The 23,620-nt window shown below is 31.7% G+C and overlaps 1 protein-coding gene across 2 annotated transcripts; it reads left to right on the plus strand.

Annotated features, from left to right (window-relative positions):
- Window positions 1-988: 988 nt before the first annotated feature.
- LOC139512048 (uncharacterized) lies at window positions 989-23,313 on the plus strand. 2 transcript variants are annotated; one of them, XM_071299364.1, is made up of 10 exons: window positions 989-1,300; window positions 3,389-3,896; window positions 4,926-5,021; window positions 6,641-7,050; window positions 7,637-7,718; window positions 12,162-12,275; window positions 15,007-15,171; window positions 17,836-18,834; window positions 20,850-20,990; window positions 21,692-23,313. In XM_071299364.1, the coding sequence occupies exons 2-10, from the start codon at window positions 3,416-3,418 to the stop codon at window positions 22,015-22,017; spliced, it is 2,814 nt and encodes a 937-aa protein (XP_071155465.1). In that variant the 5' UTR covers window positions 989-1,300; window positions 3,389-3,415; the 3' UTR covers window positions 22,018-23,313. The 2 variants fall into 2 exon arrangements, with proteins under 2 accessions (XP_071155465.1, XP_071155466.1); XM_071299365.1 differs by having other exon boundaries at window positions 1,043-1,292.
- Window positions 23,314-23,620: the final 307 nt, after the last annotated feature.

The following is a 23,620-nucleotide window of genomic DNA, read 5'->3' on the forward strand; positions in this document are numbered from 1 at the left end:
AAACCAAGATGAATTTCTTGTATATCAATACAACTATTGTTAGTTCATGTTTGGTGAATATCAACAATAAAACTATCAAATTGTTGCTCGATAAAATTGGTATGTCTTCAGCTTTCTATGATGTGTTTCAATGTATAATGCTGTTCGTCTTATTCATGGTCTTTAAGCCTCGATGTCGTCAGTTTATTTTACTTTTACCGCTATAGTTTTCTGTTTCGTAGACTGATGTTTCATTTTTCAAATTGATATTACTGTTCTAGTTTAGAAAAGAGATTTCTGTTGGTAGTTTCTGTAGTAATTATGTCCCCATGCAGAGTGTTTAAAATGTCGCGGCAGGTATATAATCTATAGCTTCATCATCGTTTGTTAACTTGTTTTCTTAGTTTTTAGTTGATTTGAAGCTACCTCAGGCTGGATGATCCTGGATGTCTTCCCCGTCGGTAATTTCTTTGCTGGTTGAATCTGGGACTATTATGATTAGATTTCTAGTATAATGGTCCCAGGTTAAGGTTTTTTTTATAGATTTTACAGCTTTGGCTTTACACTACTAGATCTGTTCGATATTTTTCGTTGTTGAAGTTGTTTTAATTGAGCCAAATCTTCAAATTGAGCAAACATATTTTGTTAGAAGCTTTCACTGCTCTTTTTTTTATACGATTTCTTTCTCTTTCATTTCCAGACAGAACACCAGAATCAGCATGGCAATGTGATATATGTAAAACTCCCGCCAAATTTTATCAAGGAGGTTATACTAACAACCGAAAAACATTCAGTTAACCAATGATTTATTTTAAAAACACTTCTTAACCCAAATGATATCTAAATGGTTTTTTTTCTATTATTGTTAATGTTTGCGTTACATAAAATTTATTAGTGGGATATGAATTATTCTATTTTGTATTCGGAAAATCATGTCAAAATGTAAATTTCAGCACTTTACTGTATAGTTGCCCTAAGTTAGCCTTAAAATATACACTTTATAATGAAAAGAGAAAGTGCAAGGATTTTCCCAAAGTAGACTAGGGAATTTGACAAGTTTGTCATTTCTATTTATGAAATAACAACCACGAAAGTAGTTTTAAAAACGTGTTGATATAATACCTGTAATTGTCTTAATCGGACAGATACAAAGCATTTCTTCAACGATTGAAAAAGAGAAAGAGACAAAGGGAAAATTGTTTACATTTTGTACTTTTACTTTGTCCTCTTTATGAATGAGTGATTTAGGAGACCTTACGTTTTTGTAACTATATAATTTATAAAGTCTGGTGGAAGAAGTAGCTTAACTGAAGGTAATACGGTAAGTCCCTCCGCTAAATATGTTTTTAAAAACTTACCAGAATCATGAATGATACTGACAAACATCTTAGATTTTGAATGAGATCATGCACAGTCGCATGAAGATTTCAAAATTTTATTTCCCCCATTTTTTCGCTATAATTATGAAATCTTCAGACGACTGTGACCAGATGTACCTCATAAATATATTGAAAGGTTTTTCACTATTTTAACTTCTTATATATACTCATGGACACACTTTTAAACTTATAGCCTCCATGTAACTCGTCCTTTCATTTAAGACATTTTTCCAACAAATTATATAAATGATTGGAACTGTTTACCCGAAAATGTTGTGTCTATGTGGCGGACTAAGGCTGTTGATAACTTTAAATTCATCTTCATGATCATTGGGAAGATTTTATGTACCAGTTCTATTGATAAATTGGGCCATAAAAAAGAATTGTACGTTTGTTTGCCGAAACGCTACCTACCCAGAAAAAATCTGCCTACTCAAATTCTTGTAGTCCTGATTTGAAGAAGTTTTTTTTTAATCAGATAGGCATGAAGACTAATAAACACCTGATACTTAAAAAAAAAAGAAAATACCTACCTTAGTAACCTACCTATGCACTTTCTCAACCTTTGGGTAGGGTTTGGGCGAACCAAATTTATTTAAATTGTGGCCTTAGACAATTATTTTTTATTGTTTCTGAATATGAGTGGATTGGCATAAAGAAAAATTAAATACCAGTTCTAGGTAACAATTTTGACTTTTTTAAATATAAACTATTTAAAATATGAATTATTCGTCAACCAAAAGTGACCCATAAAATGTAGGATTGTTATGAGTTTAGTTTTTAGAACATGTACAAATTTGTGTGGGCTAAAAAAGGATTGAATATCCTTACACATTAGCCCTTAAAAGATTATACAGGTACATGTATATTCTACAGGTTTGATATTTGACATGTTGATGTGGGCAGTATATTGAAGGTCCATTCTCATTGTAACAGACATGATTGTTTTGGAGAAAGGACAGACGGTTTACCTATGGTTATTTACATCTATGTGATTTTGTTTAGGTGGATACCACATCTTCATATTTTATAACAATATTGCATAGATACATGATGAAGTTCACATCCGTCACTCTTGTGTCTAATGGACCAACAGCAACTGTTCATGCCCACTTGAAGTAAACCCTTTTAATTATTTAGGCTATGAAAAGAAATAGAAGATGCAAAATAACATCATGAGAACAAGACTGTGAAAACAAACAAAATTCTGTCCATGAGAAAATACTTAAATCTTTTAAACTCATTTTAATGCAAATGTCTTATTTTTCTTATTAAGTTAACCAAATCTGTAATTAAGGGAGCTACCATTTGATTTTTTATGGGGGGACTAGGATAAAATTTGAAAAAAATAGGCAGGACAAGAGTTTTGAGGGGAAAAAAAGGCAGGAAGAGACACTTGCAAAAAAAAAGTCAAGATGACAATTTATGTAAAAAAAGTCAGGATAAACTAAAAAAAAAAGGCAGGACCGAATAGAGTGAAAAATAAAAATGCAGGACAGAGATTACAACAACAAAAAAATGCAGGAATTTTTTTTTCATCCTAGAACCCCCCCCCCCCCCCCCCATAAAAATCAAATGGAAGCTCCCTAAGGAGATGTGGTATGATTGCCAATGAATTATATTACTATCAAGTTCAAATGAAATGGATGTCAGCAAGTATAGGCAACCATGCATACAACTTTCAACAATGAAAAAAGTCAAAAAACCCATACTGTATTTTTGCCTATAACATTGTATAAACATGATAAACATGATAAAAAGCGCTTTTCATAAAAATATTTAACAGATTCATTTGAGAAAACTATTCAACAACCTTATCTAATAACAAAACACTTTAAGAAGAACAAACCTAACAGACAGGAACCAACAGCAATCACTGAACTACAGGCTCCTGGCTTGAGACCAGCATACATACATGTAGAATGCCATGCGTTAAGTATGTTTAAACAAAACTTTAGAATTAACTATAGCTGTCTGACATGTATGAGAAACAACAACCTATCAATTACAGACTTCTGATTAATTTTCAGAATTCAAGTAAACTGTAAAAAGAGAGCATGGGAAACTGCAAAGGTAAACTATCAAAAGAAAGTAAAAACCAGATGAGAGGGGAAACTTATACTAGACCCAGTAAACCAGATACTCAAGGAAAAGAGACAATACATGTAGAGGGAAAACCAGTAATTAAGAACGACAATAACAAGGATGCAGTAGTTATAAATGCTAAAATACCATTTGTAAATCCAGAAACCCCAACTAAATCTGAGTCCCTAATGCAGGGACCAAATACAAGTCTATCTGATACAAATGGATTGAAAGCAAGTGGTTCTACTGGGAAACAAGATAAAAAACAACATGAATCTGATGCTATTCCAAAAAAACCTGTTGAAAAACAGAATAAAGATGTACTATCTTCAGCGAATATTAAAAACAATATTGGAGAAGAGACAAATTTGAAGGAGGCTCCACAAATAGACATTTCATTGAATAAAGTTCCTGGAACCAAGTCAGATGATACAGAAGACGACCATTCTTATTGTGAGTAAACTAGTTTTACAGAATATTTTTTGTTATTGTTAAAACATTTAGATGTATTTCATTTAATTTTATATTTATGCAAAGTAAAATTTACTATTTGCACGATTTCAATGAATAATTTTCATTTTTTTTTAACTTTGCATGCAGTTGTACAGTTAAACCAGATATAAAAGTCACCTGTATTATCAAACACCTGTCTAATGTCAGGTCACCTCTTCTAGTCCTCCTGTAGTAATACTGATTCCCTTTGAACCTCAATTCAGAAGGAATCAATCTGTCTTATCTTTGGTACTGACTCAGAGATTGGCCTTTATTTACAGGTTTGACTGCATTATAAACAGGATAGCAATTTATACAACCAAAATGATGCAAGACTTCAACTTTTACAATCAAAATAACCGTAAAAAATTACATGTTTGATGCTTTACTCAAATCATGGTGGACATTTGATACAGACAAGAAAGTCTACTTCTCCTGGCATATTATGTGTAACTGTTGTCATACTTTCAATATGAAAAAAACCCCAATCATTTTGGTACAGGTCTCCTTTTTTATGCCCCTCTGTCTCTGCATCATTCATTTGTTCCTTTGTCTCTCTGTCCATCCTTCCTTTTAATTGTTTGTTTGTTCTTTTGTCTGTCTGTCAGTCTGTCTGTCCTGCTTCATGTTAAATTTTTAAGGCTAGGTGTTTTTTGATGAAGTTGATGTTTAATTAACATTAAACTTAAAGTATCATAATCCAGTATGATATGATCTTTCTAATTTGAATGCAAAATTAGACTTTGATTCAAATTTTACTGTCCACTGAGTTTGGAAAATGATAGTGCCAGCTTCTGTTTAAATTTTTTGGTCAAAAAATTTTTGAAGTCCATTCTACTTGAAACTTAGTACACAGGCTCCCTATGATATAATCTTTCAAATATTAATGCCAAAGTAGAGTTTTGACCCTAATTTCACAGTCCACTGAACCTAGAAAATGATAGTGCAAGTTGGGTATCTTAGTACCATTGACATGCTTCTTTTTTTTAGTATTTGCTGCTGGAAGAAAGGACGAAGAACCACAAATTGAAATCTCAGAATTTATCGACACAAAAACTGGTAAAAATGATGATTCAGCACATAAAGGTTAGTATGAGAAAAAAATATACTTCAAAATTATAGCACTTTCATGATTTTCTAATTGAGTCATTTTATCAGATATTGATTATATAAGCAAACAGTCAACTATATATATGATGAGGGTGGTAAAGGGTTATCTTCGTGCAACGTTTTCAACCTTTTTATTTTACGTGTTTTCATGTTTTAGTGTTTTATTTCTCGTTTTCTCGTGTTTGGTTTGATGTGCCTGCTTCGTATTTCCTCTTGTTTATTTTCCGTGTTTCGTGTCGATGCTCCTAATTTCTCGTTCTTGCCTTTTTCTGCATTTGATTAAAAAGTAAATTGAAACGATTTCAAAGTCAGTGAGTTATATTACCTTTTGAATCTTGTGTAATATATAATAGAAATTGATGTATTTTGTTACCATTCTACTTTCTATTGAATATGTATTAGTATGCTATACATGTAATACAGTTCATCATAACTTAGTAATATTTTTTTTTAAATCAGATGCAAGTAGCATACCCGACTAAAAGGTGACCACAAGGTCTTTATGTCCATTAAAAATGTCTACATGATCTCCAAGAACGACTGAGTAATATCTGTTGGTACTTTTTTTCTTAATATTTACGATTTTATTTCTCGTGCTTCGGTTTTCCTGATTTTTATTATTCGTGCTACGTTTTTGCGAATTTTATTTCACGTGTTTCCGTGTTCAGTACCCCCCATTTACCACCCTCTATGATGAATGGAATATTTGCAAGGAATAGGTATATAAGTCTGGCTTTTACCTAATTTTAATTTTTCATTGATCAATATAACGTTTTGGTGATTACCCCAGGTCTGAAATTGTCATACAATTACAGAGTAATAGCTAAAAGTACATCTTGTTTTATCCTTCAATCAACCATTATATCAACTTTACTAAACTAAACTGTAACTAGCTATCTTGGGCATATAAATAAATTAATACAACCTTCTTAATATTGACATGATTGACAGATAGCCCAACAAAACTGGTGGTCACTGAATTTATTTATATAACGCAAGAGTATTTGTAATTATAAATACAACATATAATTCATAATTTCATATTTATTATAATTAATGTACATAAAAATCAAATATAATTTAAATCCTGTGTGTTAAAGAAATAATAGTTGCTCTGTCATCAACAATCCTGCCAAAACAGGAAAAAAGAAGTTTAGTGGAAAATGTCGGAAATCTGTGACAATAACACAAATGCTAGGAAGATAGTCTCAAAAGTTATAATACCTGAACAGTATGAAAAACTTTAATATTTTTTGTATGTATTTGATACAGTTTATAGTTCAGAGTTAAATAAAATACCCTTTCACAACACAATATACCTTTAATTATAAAAAAATATTACCCTTATTTCAATCACTTTGTCAAGTCTGATGTTTGGCTAGAAGTGAGCAACAACTGGGAAAATATTCCCACTTAATTTCAATATCTTGTGATATAAGATACATATACATGATACATTTATGGTCTCCTGGTGTCTTGCTTCTGTTTTGATATACTGATATTTTCCTTTTCAATTTGTTTTAGAATGGTATGCTTTGCAAAGCCCATTTTTAGCTTAAGACATATTACAGATTTTATAATATTTGTATTTGAAGATGTAGTAATTAGCTCAAATGAAGCTAGTCCAACAGACAAAGCAACCAATGATTCATCAACCACAGAAACAAGCCCAGTGAAGAAGGTTGACGATTTACCAACAGACGACACTGGTGGAAATGATTCAGAATCTGTGAAAAGTGGTAGTGACCAAACAAAAGGAATCGAAAATAATCCCCACAGCAAACCCTCTGATAAGCCTCAGCCTGAGAATGGTCCATCAGATAACCAACAGAGCAGCAAACCCTCTGATAAGTCTCAGCCTGACAATGCTCCATCAGATAACCAACAGAGCAGTAAACCCTCTGATAAGTCTCAACCTGACAATGGTCCATCAGATAACCAACAGAGTAATGAAGATCCTACAGGCTATGAAGGTTCTAAATTTTCAAAGCCTGGTGATGAGCAGGTACAAATTAAAATGAGTTTATTACACAGACTTATTTGAAAGCATTTAAGGGGTACCCACTAATATACCCTAAAAAATCCTGTGGTTTAATTTTTCTTAATCTTTTTTCATTGATAAACTAGGCCAACCTTAACATCTTGTAAAAAATTTAAAAGATTTGAACCATAGGATTAAAAGATTTCAAGGTTTACCTGATATTCAAGTTTTGTAAGAGTTGTTTCCCTTTTGAAGGTTTTCTCAAAGGATTTTCTCTCTGTATTGAAGACCCATTGGTTGCTTTCATATGTTTTCTGCTCTTTAGTCAGGTTGTTGTCTCTTTTACACATTCCCCATTTCCATTCTCATTTTTATCAATAGATAATTGAGGTTCTATATTTTCACTACCTAATGATAAACGGATACAAAATTTCATAATAGAAACCAAGTATTTTGATTTTAAAATTAACTTTCGAATTTTACTGTCAAAACTACATACATGAAAGACATACAATTAATTCTTTGTCTATCTATCTACGTGTATTATGAAACTTTGAAATGAATTTTAAAATGTGTTCATTTCGAAATTTATTTTTTTCTGATTTCACAGGATAGAGAAATTTCAGAAGAAATGAAAAGTGGAAAATTAAATGAAAAGAAAAAGAAAAAGAAAAATAAGAGAGACAAATATGGTACGTTCAAACCAATTGTAGTCTATGTTGTATTTGTATTATGCTGACAGAATTTAAATTGAGCCACTTCTATTTTATGGAAATTTGTTTCTTCCTTATATGGTTATGTTTATGCTTTAAATGAATTGTTTATAATATGATAAAAAAAATGATTTTGACCCAAATTTATCAGTTAGGTTAACTTTACTTGGTAATAAAGTGTGAAATCACAGTGGCAGATTCTGGGGGTTCGAACTCACCTTTTTTTTGACGATCACAGGCCTCGACAATAACGCTTGTCCGATTGTCCGGTACCAGAGGGAAAAAAGGTCGGACAAGTAAAAGCTGTATCAAGCTTGTCCGTCGGGACAAGTACATTATTATTCTGCAGAAAATAAATTTAATTCAACTTTGATGAACAAAGTAATTATAAACAAAAAACAAGAAAACAAATGTAGCAGGAACAATTCTGCCTAAGATTCGGGGATGCGGACCACAGCTAATTCTAGTTTGTAAACTGATGTGTGCGGAAAACGAATGATGCCAAAAGTGATGCGCTATAATATATCTAACTAAATGAAAACCAAAAACTGAAAACAATATATAATTTAATTAACAAAGTACAACTTTTATTATGTAACGCCAAAAGTGTAGAAATGGAGCATTCAACATCATTTCAAATTACCATACTAAGGAGGCATGTAGCAAATGCACTAACCTAATGGATACTTGGTTGGAAAGCCTGGCTTTCCTTGGTTGGACTGAATGTCAGTCCTCAGAGGATTCAAATTAAGAATCTAAAACTACTTATATAAAATATATCAGTCTTCAGAAGAAGGTAATCAAAGGTTTTGCAACGATGCAAATATTCAACTTTACAATATGAATAAATATCTTTAACCAATGAATTCAAATACCAAAAGCTATGCAATTTAACAAATATGTACTGAATAAGATTCATGTAAATCATTGAATAAAGAAATATGAAATTTATAGTTTTAAACAAGGGAAATAACAATGCCGTAATAATCCTAACTGCCACACAAATATTAATTTGACATGTTTCTGTATTCTGTTTATTCAAATGCAAAGCCTTGTCCTTCAACATGTTTACTTGCAATCGATAATTTTTAACTGGTTCTTTGTCAGGTACTTTTTAACAGGTAAAACTAAAAGGTATACTATTCTCGGAAACCAGTCTTACTAATCCGAATCAGTGATGCGCTTTGTAGATAAGGTAACTTTACAGGACAGTTCGTCACCTCGGAAGATTCAGCTTCAAGTTTAATAGACAGTTTGGCACCGTAGAGACATATTTAGTAGACATGATTGATAGACAGTTTGACAAGGCAGGAGACATTTCGGAACCAAGACAAAACAGTACCTCATTTTGCTACCTTATTCTGTTCCTTATAATAAATACCATACTGGTAATTTTTTTTATTTACCATAAAATTCACAAAATCATTATATTTGATCATAAGTAGAAAAAAACAATACTTGCATTATGGTGACCTGTAGTTGTTAATTTCTGTGTCATTTGGTCTCTTGCAGAGAGTTGTCTCATCGGCAATCAGACCTTATGATGGCTTATCTTCTTCTTTTTATTGATTGCATTTGAATAAGCTTTTTTCAACTTAAAAAAAACAGGATACAAACTCAATGAGTGTACATTGGCCTATCAGATGGTGCCTCATGTTTAGAGTCTGATGAGACTGGCATTGATGAATAACCTAATTCCTGTGACATGACTAGTTTCGCAGTTGTACTTGACTCATATTTTTGAAAAGTATTTCAAAAGAAATAAATCAAATTCTGTTATATCTTTTAAATTCGTTTTGCTCCTTTAATCAACTAACAAGAGTGCACACGCTGAAATGTCTCGCCTTCTTTATTAATCATTGATATTATGTTGATAGTCCTAAGTATAAAGCTTTATTACAACTGTCACATAAACTAAACATTAACCAAGATAACTAAATAAAGACCGATGAACCATGAGAATGAGGTCAAGGTCAGATGAACCATGCCAGGCAGACATATACAGCTAACAATGCTTCCATACAACAATTATAGTTGACCTATTACTTATAGTTTAAGAAAAATAGACCAAAACACAAATACTTAACACTGATCAATGAAGCGTCAAAAGGAGGTCAAGGTCAAATAAAACCTGCGCCACTGACATATAGATCATAAAATTCTATACACCAAATATAGTTGACCTATGGTTTATAGTATTAGATAAAGAGACCAAAACTCAAAAACTTAACTTTGACCACTGAACCATGAAAATGAGGTCAAGGTCAAATGACCTTTGCCCGCTAGACATGTACACCTTACAATCATTCCATACAACAAATATAGTAGACCTATTGCATAAAGTATGAGAAAAACAGACCAAAACACAAAAACTTAACTATAACCACTGAACCATGAAAATGAGGTCAAGGTCGGATGACACCTGCCAGTTGGACATGTACACCTTACAGTCCTTCCATACACCGAATATACCAGCCCTATTGCTTATAGTATCTGAGATATGGACTTGACCACCAAAACTTAACCTTGTTCACTGATCCATGAAATGAGGTCGAGGTCAAGTGAACACTGTCTGACGGGCATGAGGACCTTGCAAGGTAGGCACATACCAAATATAATTATCTTATTACTTATAATAAGAGAGAATTCAACATTACAAAAAATCTGAACTTTTTTTTCAAGTGGTCACTGAACCATGAAAATGAGGTCAAGGACATTGGACATGTGACTGACGGAAACTTCGTAACATGAGGCATCTATATACAAAGTATGAAGCATCCAGGCCTTGCACCTTCTAAAATATAAAGCTTTTAAAAAGTTAGCTAACGCCGCCGCCGCCGCCGCCGCCGCCGGATCACTATCCCTATGTCGAGCTTTCTGCAACAAAAGTTGCAGGCTCGACAAAAATGTAAAAAGTTTATTTTAAATAGAATTTTTTGGACAAGTAGCAATTTCATTCGGACAAGTAAATTTTGGTTTGTACTTGTCCTACAGAACAAGTTGAAAAAAAAGTTATTGTAGAGGCCTGGATCAATGCATTTGATTGGTGTCATATGATTGGAACCTCCCTTTATCCTAGGTATGGAACCCCCCTTTTGAGAATGGATCTGCCCCTGAATCAGTTCATGGAATAATTGCAAGGTGTACATGCCAGTCTGCCAGGGTTAATATGACATTGATCTCATTTTCATGGTTCATTGGTTAAATAAAATTTTCATGGTTAAGACCATTTCTCAGATAACTACGTAATGTAAGTAATTTGTGAACTGTATTTGATGTAAGTGGAATGATTGTAAGATGTATATGTCTGCATGTCTGTCAGGATTCATCTAACCTTGACCTCATTCATATGATTTTTGGTATCTTTAAGTTTTTGTGATACTTAAAATAAAACTTTTTTTCTTTGGAGAATTTGAAAATAAATTCAAAAATGTTAAGTAAAAATGCAAGTTTGATGTTTCTGTGTGACACAGTGCACTGTCTAGTATTTGAGAATTTAAGAGCCAAATATTGTCTTTGTCTTGCCTTTGATGAATGTTGCAGAATGGGGGATAGAAGGATTACAATTTGGTGGTGTTGGGGACAGCATAGACTATTTGTACTTTATATTTCAGTGGTAAGAAGTCCTAGATGCTTCATCCTTTGTATGCAGATACCTTATGTTACAAATTTCCATCTGTCATATGTCCTCATTTTCATGGATCAGTGAATGCTAAGTTTTTTGTCGTTTGACTTCTCACTTATTTTGAGTAATTTGATAGCTATATAGGATTCCTTGCATGGTCTATAGACTCTGGGTTTATCCGACCCTCAACTCATTTCATGAATCAAGGTTAAGTCTGATTATAAGATACTATAAGCAATATGTGAACTTTATATGGTGGATGTAATGATGACAAGGCATACATATCTGACTGGCAGGTTTCGTCTGACCTTGACCTATTTATTATTGTTCATTGAACAATGCTTTGTTTTGGTGTTTTTTTTGTTGTTGTTTGGTTTATTTCTTAGATACTATAAGTAATTGGGCCATTATATTTAGTGTATTGAAAGATTGAATGGTGTACATATATGTCTGGAAGGTTTCATATGACCTTGACCTCATGTTCATGGTTTATTTGTCAATGAGAAGTTTTAGTGGTTTGATCTGTTTCTCAGGTACTAAAATATAACCAATGTATTTTAAATCAATCAAGGACCATTACTCTTTATCAAGGAAAGTAAGAATAATTAATATCATACTACCCCTTCATTTTACCATCTGTAAGAACATACTACAAGTTGAAAGATACTGATAAATCTACTCTCGCACATGTACATGTGCAACCTATTATTGATAACTGGAACTCTGTAAGAAAATGTGGTTAAAATTGAGACTAAAAGAGGTCTTACACATTTGATATTGACTATTTGATTTTTTAGGACCACCTGCAAATGCTATTATTCATCACTATTATGGATATACAGAAACTGTAAACATAGGAAATGATAATATCAATTACTATGTTGAAAAAAAAGAACCAAAGAAAGAAAAAGGTATTTATATGTGCTTAATAACACTCTTCTTCTGTAGTTGCAACCTTAGGTGTTATGATGAATAAAGAGAATTTAAAAATCCTATGACGGTACACAATATCCATTCTAGTTTCTTATTTATTTAACAAAAAAAGGATAAATTATCTTTTGCCTTACATAATTAAAATGTATAAAACATAACCTATCCAGAGGCATTTAAGAAGAGACTGACTGCAAACAATAGTGCATTATTTCTAATTGAAAGAAGTATTGGCATTTTTAAACAATGAAAACAACATTTTTGTATCTTTTTCTCTATTAATCATCAGATTTTATAAAAACAACCTATCCTGATGTTTAAACGAGCATTCTTATTTAACTTAAACAAATGTTTTCAGGAATTTATAGTTATACCAAATGTATTATAAAATTCTATAAAAATAATAACTTTTTCAGAAGCATTTGAAATAATGGATTGCAAAAATATGCATTTTTTGGCAAAAGAAGAAATATTGGTATTTTTAAACAATGCAAACAAAATTTTACTATTTTTTCTCACTGATATTCATCATATCTTCAAGCCGTCAATCCCTAATGGGGTTGACCAGAGTGACATTCCCTCACATCATTCATTTTGTTTTTATAGTGTGGAAAACCCCCCAACAAATCTTACTGAGAATGATGAGATGGGGAGACACAATTGAATAAATTGACTTTAAACACTTTTTTACACATTTCCCTTCTATTTCTCTCGAAATTATCGTATATTGAGTTCTCCTTTACACTATTTACGTTTCTTTTACAATCCGGAAAAATCAGTATGACGAGATATTCTATATATATCCAACCTACATTATATTTTATAGTGACGTCATTGTTGGAATGCCACACTACGCATCAGCAGGGATATCCTTCACTGGTTATTTAAATCATTCTCAAAGATTGTGCACTTATTAAAAAATAGTATTTGTTTAATTTAAACATAATGGTGTTTGTTGTAGATGATTCAAACATCAACATGCAATAGGCCCTACTTTAATTTGTAGGTCAACAATTTTCAAAGTAAACAGGAAGTCCGAGGGGCTACATGAGATCGGGGAGATAAACGATCTTTTCCATTTTTTTCTGTAAAACTCTGTTTTGAGAATCTTCCTCCAATTCAGGAGCACCTCAATTTATGAGTTTATTATCCACTAAAATAAACACTTAACATGTGACATTTAGTATATGATAAGTAGTCTTCCATTAAAACTAAATTTTGTGTACCAATATAATCATTGTAATAGTTACAAAAAAAATTACAAATGTTGCATTTTGTAGTTTTAACCTATTTAATCATGAAATTTTACAAATATTTCAAAATGTAGGATTTGGAAACAAGCTTCACACAGTTTACATCAATCATATTGTTATTTTTATTAGTACCTGTATCCCTGTGATGAGAGATGTAACTGGGAACTTTGTCAATGGAAATTTAAAACTGAATAGATTTTTCAGACCTAACTTTCTTAAGAAAAAAATTTAAAATCTTAAGAGTACTGTCACAAAAAATGGAAAATGGCCCTAGCCTGCAGTTCAGTCGTACACTATTAAGATTTCAAAAATAATTGTAGTTGTTGTTAAATGATAGAATTCAACTAGTTGAATTTTAAATAATTAACTATCAACTTTAATTGAATGTTTAAATTTAGAAGATGCAGATCTCTTCCATTGGTCTAAATTGAATCCTAAACTAAAGAAACGAAATTACATTAAACAACAATTGATTCCAATAGTGTCAACCTTCCACATGTTCTAGATGTTCTTTTTTTCATTCTTTATATGAAGACTATCAAAAGATACCCCTCCTCCAAAAAAAAAATGAAATAGAAACAAGGGCTGTCTTTCCCCTCAGAGCTATTCAGCTCTTTGATTTTTGAACCTTGTGAACAGCATTTTTGGATACTTTCTCTGATGTTTGTCTGATCTGATTGTATTGCAGGAAATAACAATAATATTACACATTCTATTATATGATACAAAATAAATGGTTACTTTAAATCATGACATAAATAGATAATGTAGCAAAAATGTTTTCTGAAAATTCATGTACAAAATGTACTATGAAGAGATCAAGATTGAATTTATCTTCTGTAAAATCATTTCTCCAATTCTCCGACAATTTATCCTTTTCTGCACCCATTGTATAAAATATTTTAATCAACATGTGGTCTCAGAAGATGATTGGATGAGTTTAAGTGTCATTACCTTTATCAGCTCACAGGATGAATCAAAATATACCTACATGGTTGCTTTCAGTATCATAGCAGCTACATAGATCCACATAGGGCCTAAGGCAGTTTTTTTGACTACTGAATGTGTAGCTAGCCTAGCTGCTAATTAGATCTAGACAGCAGCTAGTGGCTAGCTACACGTTCAGTTGTCTAAAACTATGTAGCCCTATGTAGCTGCTATGATATTGAACGTTACCAAGGTGTAAATTAAATGACAACTGTGTGGAATGTGGAATGAGGGAATTTTCGTTAAACAAAAAAATCATGACAGAAACCGATTCTTACAAAGTTACTCTCGATAGTTAAATTTTAAATTTTACTATCTCGATTGGATAAATTCGATAATCCACTCGCATGAATAGTATCAATATAAGACTATATATTTCTTGCTTTATATAATGGAGACAAGATACACAAAATCACAGATGAAAATTGAAAAAAATACTATAATATTCATAATTGTGATGTCTGTTTTATAGATGAATTCCAACCAAATTATATAATAAGTGCTCATAAAATGGAAATCCTCCTTGCAGTATCAAAATCAGTTGGAATTTTTCATGGACCTAAGGCAAATGGAACATGTTGGAGAGTAGGTGAAGATAAAATCATAACTGCAGCCCATGTTGTTAATGTTAATATATGTGAGTATAATAGGTTTTCTCTAATTTGTTGTCAATTTATCCCTTTCTGCATCCATTGTATAAAAAAAAAATCATCAACGTGTGGTTCCTTTGATCTCTGTTCTTCATTGGTTAAAATCCGATTATGACATCGAATTATCTTACTTTCCTCTGAATTTCTAATTGTGATGGCATGAAAAAAGGCGACCATGCCTGATGAAGTCACATAGAAAGAACACATCTTTTTCCAGATCATTTAAAAAGTAGGAATAAGTTTGCCTGCATATTGTTAGAAAATCGTTAGAGAAACATATTACACCACAAAATCTTGTGTAATAAGATATTTACCCAATCTCAACAGTTTTAAATATTCAAAAAGTTAGAAAATTTAACTGCCTTGAGTGAATAAATATCGTATCACACAGGATGCAGTAGTAGAATATATATGTAACATACTTTCATTATTTGTCAAATGATTAATAAATCATTTATAAACTTTCTTCAGAATTATTTTTAATGCCCCCGCTAATAAGTGGAGGGCACATTAAGTTTGACCCTTGTCTATCTGATCATCTGTTTGTTCCTCCATCTGCTGATACAATTTTCTCTGCTACTACTTCAATATTTGTTAGCAGCTTGAAAGTGATGCTGAATTGTATTGTAATAATTTAAGATGTGTTTTCAGATACTTTGAATTTTTGAAAATCATATATCGTATGAAGTTTATATTTCAACTACACATTTACATGTTTTCTGCTCTTTTGTCGGGTTGTTGTCTCTTTGACACATTCCCCATTTCCATTCTCAATTTTATTCATTAACTAATGCACAAGATGACACCATATCAATCCTGTAGCTTGATCCAATGAATGCTAATGTACTATATTTTCTTTGCTTTCTTTTGTTTTTTCTTTTGTTTCTTTCCTTATTAGTCCTCTACCGACAAAGTCGAAGGGTACTGTCTGTCTGTCTGTCTGTCTGTCTGTCCTTCTGTCCTTTCGTCCATCCGTCCGTCCGTCTGTCTGTCTGTCCATCCAGCAATTCAGTTTTCCCCACTTTTTTTACTTCATGCTGATGAAGATATTGATTGATATTTGGGGTATTGTTTTATAATGACAAGTTACAGATCAAGTTCAAATTTTGTTGTGGTCTGATGATTTTGTGCACAGTAATGTTCCTTGGACTTATAAAATTCATTCAAACATTCAGTTTCAACACTTTTTTCGTCATGCTTGGTTTTTTGTGGAGAGTTGTCTCATTGGTAATATACCTCGCAAAAATTAAAAAATTTGGTCCTATATTGGTATCACATCATTCTCTTCGTTGTCGGCGTCGTTGTCGTCTGCATTGTTGTCCGCGTCATCGGAAGACAGATGGTTTCCAGATAATAACTTTAGTATAAGTAAATAGAAATCAATAAAATTTTAACACAATATTTATAACCACAAAAGGAAGGTTGGGATTGATTTTAGGGGTTATGGTTCCAAAGGTGTGTTTAAGTGTGTTTAAGTGTATAAATCTCTCTGAAATTATACCACAAGTTTCCATACTACAGGTATGGTTATGGGGGGTAACAAGGGTTTTTCTGGTTAAAGGACAATTTAGACAATTTAAAAGCAGTGTAAGGGAGGTAATTCAATTTTCTTTAAAGAACTGTTATGCATATGTTTGATTACCTCCCTTTGTCTTGAGATGATTACTGTAAATTTATTTTCAGAAGTTACTATTAATTAATATAAATTTTAACCATGACTGTATGTCATTTTATATTTTAATATAAATGTTGTCCGTGCATTAACTCATCAACCGTTCAACCAAAGCTTTTAAAATTTTAATATGTTGTTACTGACAACTAAATGAAGGTCAAGTTCAATAATGGCGATTTTGACTTTTACCGTTCAGGAGTTATGGTTCTTGAAAGATTGAAAAATGGAGTTTCCAGTCGTGTCCGTGCATTTACGCATGAACTGTTCTACCTAAGCTTCCCAAATTTTAATACATTGTTACTGATGACAAAATAGAGGTCAAGTTCAATAATGACGATTTTGACTTTTACCGTTCAGGAGTTATGGTTCTTGAAAGATTGAAAAATGGTGTTTCCAGTCGTGTCCGTGCATTTTCTCATGAACCATTCAACCAAAGCTTTTGAAATTTTTATATGTTGTTACTGATGGCAAATTAGAGGTCAAGTTCAATAATGATGATTTTGACTTTTACCGTTTAGGAGTTATGGTTCTTGAAAGATTGTGAAATGGCGTTTCCATTCACGTTGTTGCATTTACTCATGAACCATTCAATCTAAGCTTTTCAAATTTTAAGATGTTGATACTGATGACAAAATGGAGGTCAAATTTGATATTGACGATTTTCACTTTCAACATTCATCAGTAATGGTTCTTGTGATATTGCCAGGACACAAATAAATATTAATAAATACGGTTTGCTGTCGTTGTGACAGCCTCTTGTTTTTGGTTGGAGTAAAGAGGGAGTACATTTTGCTAATGTATGCATCTTCAAGACACAAAGGATAACCATTGGTGTCTTACAGATGCAAAATTTCCATACCTTTCCTTTGAAAATCAATCTAATATAGATGTTACTAATTGTATATTATAAAAATTATATTTTAAAATTGTGTATGTGTATTTTTTTCATATAATTATTTATCATAACTGTTTTGAACAGGGAACAAAATGATTAACACAGAGTATGAAAGCAGCCTTGATAAATGTTATGTGGATTTTAATTACGTTGACAAGAATAAAAGATCAAGTAATACAGAGTCAGATTTAAATGTTTTCAAAATAGAACCACAAGTGATGTATAAGAATGAAGTTTTAGATGTTGCAGTTCTAAAACTAAAACGAGAAAAGAATAAAAACTTTCCACCTCCTTTAGATTTGTTTGAGAGTCTGGATCCCGAAGAGGATGATGATAAAGAGATTTATTTAATTGGCCACAATAAAAGTGATGAAAAAAACTTTAATTTTGGGATTGGTCTTTGGACTCCTACAGAAACAAAAATGAAAGACATGGAGAAGTTTTGTCAGGAGTACGGAAAACCAAATGGATATATAGGGTTGGACAGAAAAGATAGATTAGTAATTAAGTGTGAATTTGTCAGTGGTGCATCAGGGTGCCCTGGTGTTGTTATTTACAAAGACAAAGCTTATGTTGTGCTTGTTTATGTTCGAGGATTTCCAGATTTTTATTATAGTCAACAATTCCCTGAAAGAAAAAGAGAAGAATTCCCAAAAGAAAGATTACTCCAACAAGGAGTTAACATCAAATCTGTTTTAAAAACTATGACCGAAAATACAATGCATTTAGGACTGAGAAATGAAATCTTTCCACATGAGGCTAATCTAGAACAGCAGGCAAGTGGTCAAAACCCATATGCAATTGGAGGTGCAAGTTCATTTCAAAATGAAAAGAATTTAAAGGGACAGGAAACAGAAAAGAAATCTGGAAAAGGGACTACTTGCACAGAGGGACATTCTGAAACAGCAATACCAGACTCGGCCAAATATAATAGACAACCATCGTATGCTCTTGCAATTGACGACAGAGTAGACATAGCTTATCCTAATATGAAACCTCCTGGAGATGACACTGACATAACTTTACAACATGGTCACAGTCATAATATCGCTGTTCCTAGAAATGATCAGAATTATACACAAGGTAAAAATATTATTGATTGTTAAACATTTGTTTAAATGATTGGACATTGGATTCATAATTTCTTAACTTGAAACATTCTGTTTGACATTTTTTTTTCCAATAATACTATACATAAACTCATCATATTTACCAGGATTGAAAATATGTATTTGTGCCAAATGCGAGATCATCTACAAAAAGACTCAGTAACACTGGAATACATTTTTTATAAAGGCAAAATAAAGTATGAAATTGAATATTATAGATATTCCTAAGAGAAGATGTGGTATGATTGCCAATGAGACGACTCTCCATAAGAGATCAAAGAACACAGCAATTAACAACTATACATGTAGGTCACCAAACTGCCTTCAACAATGAGCAAAGCCCATACTGCATAGTCAGCTATAAAAGGCCCCAAAATGATAATGTAAAACAATTCAAACGAGATGACTAATCGTAACAGGCTTATTTAGGTACAAAAAAATGAATGAAAATTAAATGTGCAACAAAAAAAACCACAACCAAACGACAACCACTGAATTACAGGCTCAGGACTTGGGACAGGCACATACATTCAGAATGTGGCGGTTTAAACATGTCAGGGACATCCGCTTCTTGGATACTGTTATAAATTTGCTATATTTGGTTATAAAATAATTCTTCTGTGTACATGTTTCTCTGGTAAGATGTATTAGACCTTGACTATGTTCCAATTTCTGGACAGGGATATGATAAAATATATGCTTAACATTGTTTTGGATAAATTGATGTGCCCTATCCCAAAACAACCATCATAATCATGATAATGTAATGTTCAGTTGATGCTGTATGATATATATATTTATCATATACTTAGACTAAATAACATATAAATTTTACCGTATGATAATAGCATTAAATTGACGTAAATTCCATATTTTTCGAATTGGTGCTTAGCGGGCTGATATGAAAAGTTTATCACATGCTTCGATTGTTATCACATGCCTTTCCGTAACGTTATCACATGGCATTCCAGTAATACTCGGCCAATTCCGGAAAATACACCTCAATGCTACGTTTTCAGTGAAAAACATTACGAAGTAGTGTACAAAACAATTATTTAAATACTGGAAAGTATATTGTTTAAAATAATAAAAAAAATAAAAAAAACAAAAAACATACAAATTATTTAATAAATGCATTTTTTAAGTTTTTCTTACTGAACATAATTTAGAAAGTTTCCTTAAAAAGTTGACTTTTCCAAACAATGATCATTAGGTATATTGTTGAATTATTTTTTGCCGATTCGTCCATATTAAAATGTTTGTTTTCTCTCTCTCTGTTGAGGCATATGATAGAAAGATTTCATATTGAATGTATGTTCCACTGGACGTTAAGCAACCATCAATCAATCAATCAATCATATTGAATGTATCAAATTTTGGGCCCGACGGCCGTGAACTTTTTTACTCTTTAAACTTCAGGAACCACATAAAAGGATCAATATGTGAATCTGTTATTTTTCTCTACTGTTGAAGCATATGATAAAAAGATCATAACATGTCATTTTTCATATCGCATGTATTATCAGCCCTTGGTCAATATCAGCCCTCGAGCCGTGCGGCTCTTGGGCTGATATTGAACCTAGGGCTGATAATACATGCGATATGAAAAGTGCCATGTAATAATCTGATATTATTGCTATTTTGTGCATTTTTCCTTTGATCTTTTTTTGTGATAATTTTCATATCATGCTACTCGCTTGAGATGGAAAATTATTGCTAGAAACCAAGAAGGCATGTGCCGGGCGTTGCTAATGAAACTGACATGAAACTGACAACGTCGTGATAGGTAAAATAGCGATAAACAGATTATCATTGGTCATCTCAACTCGATTGCTGTTCTCGCTTTAGACATGTCGACTCAAGCCAGAAAGACAATCTCATTGAGATGATCAACGATAATCTATAAATATATCTAGGTTTATATTCAGAAAATACTTTAGTCAATACTTTCAATCTCATTTAAAAAAAGATTAAACCTTTTATTTTCAGAAACAAACTTAGATGTCAATAAAGATAGCCAGTCAAGAATGGCAAACAATTCTTCAGAGATTCCTGCTATGACTCAAGGAGAGAAATCAGTGCCTTATACAAACCCTGGGAAAACACAACCTGTCAAAGATATAACTATTGGTAAGATTTATTACTGTAAATTCAGAAATTATGTGTGCATTTATTATTTCGATTTTGTCTAGACTTAAATGCGATTTTAATATTTACGATTTTTAGTAAAATTCTGTTGAATTCATATAAAATATTTCAAAATGCAAGTTTAAATTATTGCGTTTACAACTGTTACATTTTTTCACAATAACAAAACCCTCGCAATACATTCTGAATTTACAGTATGTAAAAAACAAGAATTGCATACTGTGGATTCATTTATTTTCCTTGTTACCAATTTTCCAGGAATGAGGAAAACCTGTGTCATTTTGGTCTCTTGTGGACAGTTGTCTCATTGGCAATCGTACCACATCTTCTTTTTTATATTTTTTAAGACATTTGATTTAGTGGTTTTGAAAAAAAATGCATGCTGCCTTACAATAAATTTGTAGGTATTTAGTCACAAAATTAAATTGCCGCAAATTGGGCAAGAAAAGTGTCTGCAAAAATAACTTGGGTTACAGTATTGAATCATTATGTATGCAACTGAAATTTTGATGGCAAGTATGGTTTTAAAATGTACATCAAAACTCCAAAAAAAAATGATTTCATATTCCATCCCACTTGAAATAGGAATTTACCATAGCATGATTCAGCACACAATAACATTAAATTAAAAATATCTTTTTTTTTATTGAAAACCATTGACAATTATATAATTTATTTTGTAGAAGAATGGATTGGAAATGACATGCAGGCATTCAAAGAAAAACAATTAAAAGAATTAGACCTTTCAATCCTCAGTAAAGCTATAAATATTTCAAAGGCAAATAGTGTTGCATTACAACTTGAATTAAGTCAATCTGATTTTGAAATAATAAAGCATGACGCTCAAACAGACTTATGTTACCGTATTTTGTATAAATGGAGAAACAAAATCGGTAATGCAGCAACTCTTGAAAGACTCATTGGAATCCTGTTCTGTGCCTGGGAATGTGATAATGAGAGTGTGTTTACGGAACAATTAAAGTCTGCAATTCTTAGAGTAATGAAATGATACTGGAACGTTTAATATGCGCCTATCTGGGGGATACAGGAATGGTGATGTCATTCCGTCTGTCATTCTATGCAAGCTCACATATACATATATATCTCATCAAATTGGAATAATACGTGTGTCTAAGGTTGACATCTGCAATATCTGAGTTGACTTAAAGTGGTGATTAATTATATTTGAGGAATTTGAGCCACTTAGAAGTATATTAAACTGAAAATTCCAGTACATGGAATAAAGAAATTGTGAATTATTTTTATTACAATGTACTTCATATCAACATCAAAAATATTAATGTCGTAGGTGCACCTAATTTGGCATATAGAAAATTTTCACTGTTTTTATTATCGTAAATATTGTTTTAATATTGCGATTTTATTTTGATATTGCAAAAATTAAGACTGGATAGCTTTTACTAAAATAAAAACACACATTTGAAATCATTATATTTATGCAGTATTTCAGAATTTGTAATAACTGTATCATATTTTTATACATTGCTCAAAAGTCACAATAATTTTTTGAACTAAAGTATATCTGATTCAATGGACATGACAGGTGCAGAACATTTTACATTTTAAATAATGTTTTTCTAATAATAATTTTCTTTTATATAAAGTTTAAAACTCATCATATGATAGTATATATGCATGTTTGTATAATGCAGCAATAATTTCTACATTAATACTCTTAAACATCCAAAGCAAAGGAACATTGCTTTTATTGCTGTTCTTTATTTTAAAACCAAAATCTTGATACTTGTTATTTAATTAATCTTCATTGTATAGAGAGCATCATAAACTATATTTTAGGATTTTATAACAGTAGATTGTTTAATGTTCTAATTTTAAATTTGTATTTGAATTGTATATAGCATCATTGTGTATGTATGAATTGTAAATGTAGTTTCTGTGAGGTCTCTAAGGCATTATCATATTTTTTGTACTAAATAGATCTTATTGTTTGTTATGAGTTTTCCCCATATTTCAATATTAAGGTGGTACCTAACACTTTCATGAAAATTAATTTGGCTTAATTTATTCATTAAATTAAACAAGCAATTTTCATTAAATTCATTTCATTAAATAAATTTTGACAAAGTATTTACTTTGACCCTTTAACATGTTTAACAAAAATATAAAAATTTCAAAAATTTTGAACCAACCGTTTTATCAGAAAAATTACACTGGTTATATAGCAGTTTGACAAACACCAATTTTGATCATTGAGAAGCTTAATATTCCATTAACACCACAATGTAATTAAAACGTTTTGCTGACTTTACAGAGTTATCTCCCTGTAGTGTTAGGTACCACCTTAAATGTATTGGTTTGTATGTACATTACATTTGAGTGTTCCTCATGAAGGTTAAATCCAGAAAGGTGTTTCAGAGGCCTCTAATTTATCAAGTGTTGTTTTCTTTTATTTATTTTTTATTAATGAATAATTACATTAGATGTATGTTTCGTTACAATACGTTATTCTGATTGGCTAACTGCACATCATGTGTTATTCCTTAAGCAGTTGTATCACTCAATAAAACTTTTCATTCATGATGACATGAGGTCCCACAATAAAGTGCACAGGTAAATAAAATAAAAACTTG

This window comes from Mytilus edulis, chromosome 2 (assembly GCF_963676685.1).
Source record: "Mytilus edulis chromosome 2, xbMytEdul2.2, whole genome shotgun sequence".
Lineage (NCBI taxonomy): Eukaryota > Metazoa > Mollusca > Bivalvia > Mytilida > Mytilidae > Mytilus > Mytilus edulis.

Bases quoted from the DNA above. Each gene is read 5' to 3' on its own strand.
- LOC139512048 (XM_071299364.1), top strand. From the start codon at position 3,416: ATGGGAAACTGCAAAGGTAAACTATCAAAAGAAAGTAAAAACCAGATG. The intron at 3,897-4,925 runs GTGAGTAAACTA...TCTTTTTTTTAG, and splicing joins AGAAGACGACCATTCTTATT to TATTTGCTGCTGGAAGAAAG. The intron at 20,991-21,691 runs GTAAGATTTATT...TTTATTTTGTAG, and splicing joins TGTCAAAGATATAACTATTG to AAGAATGGATTGGAAATGAC.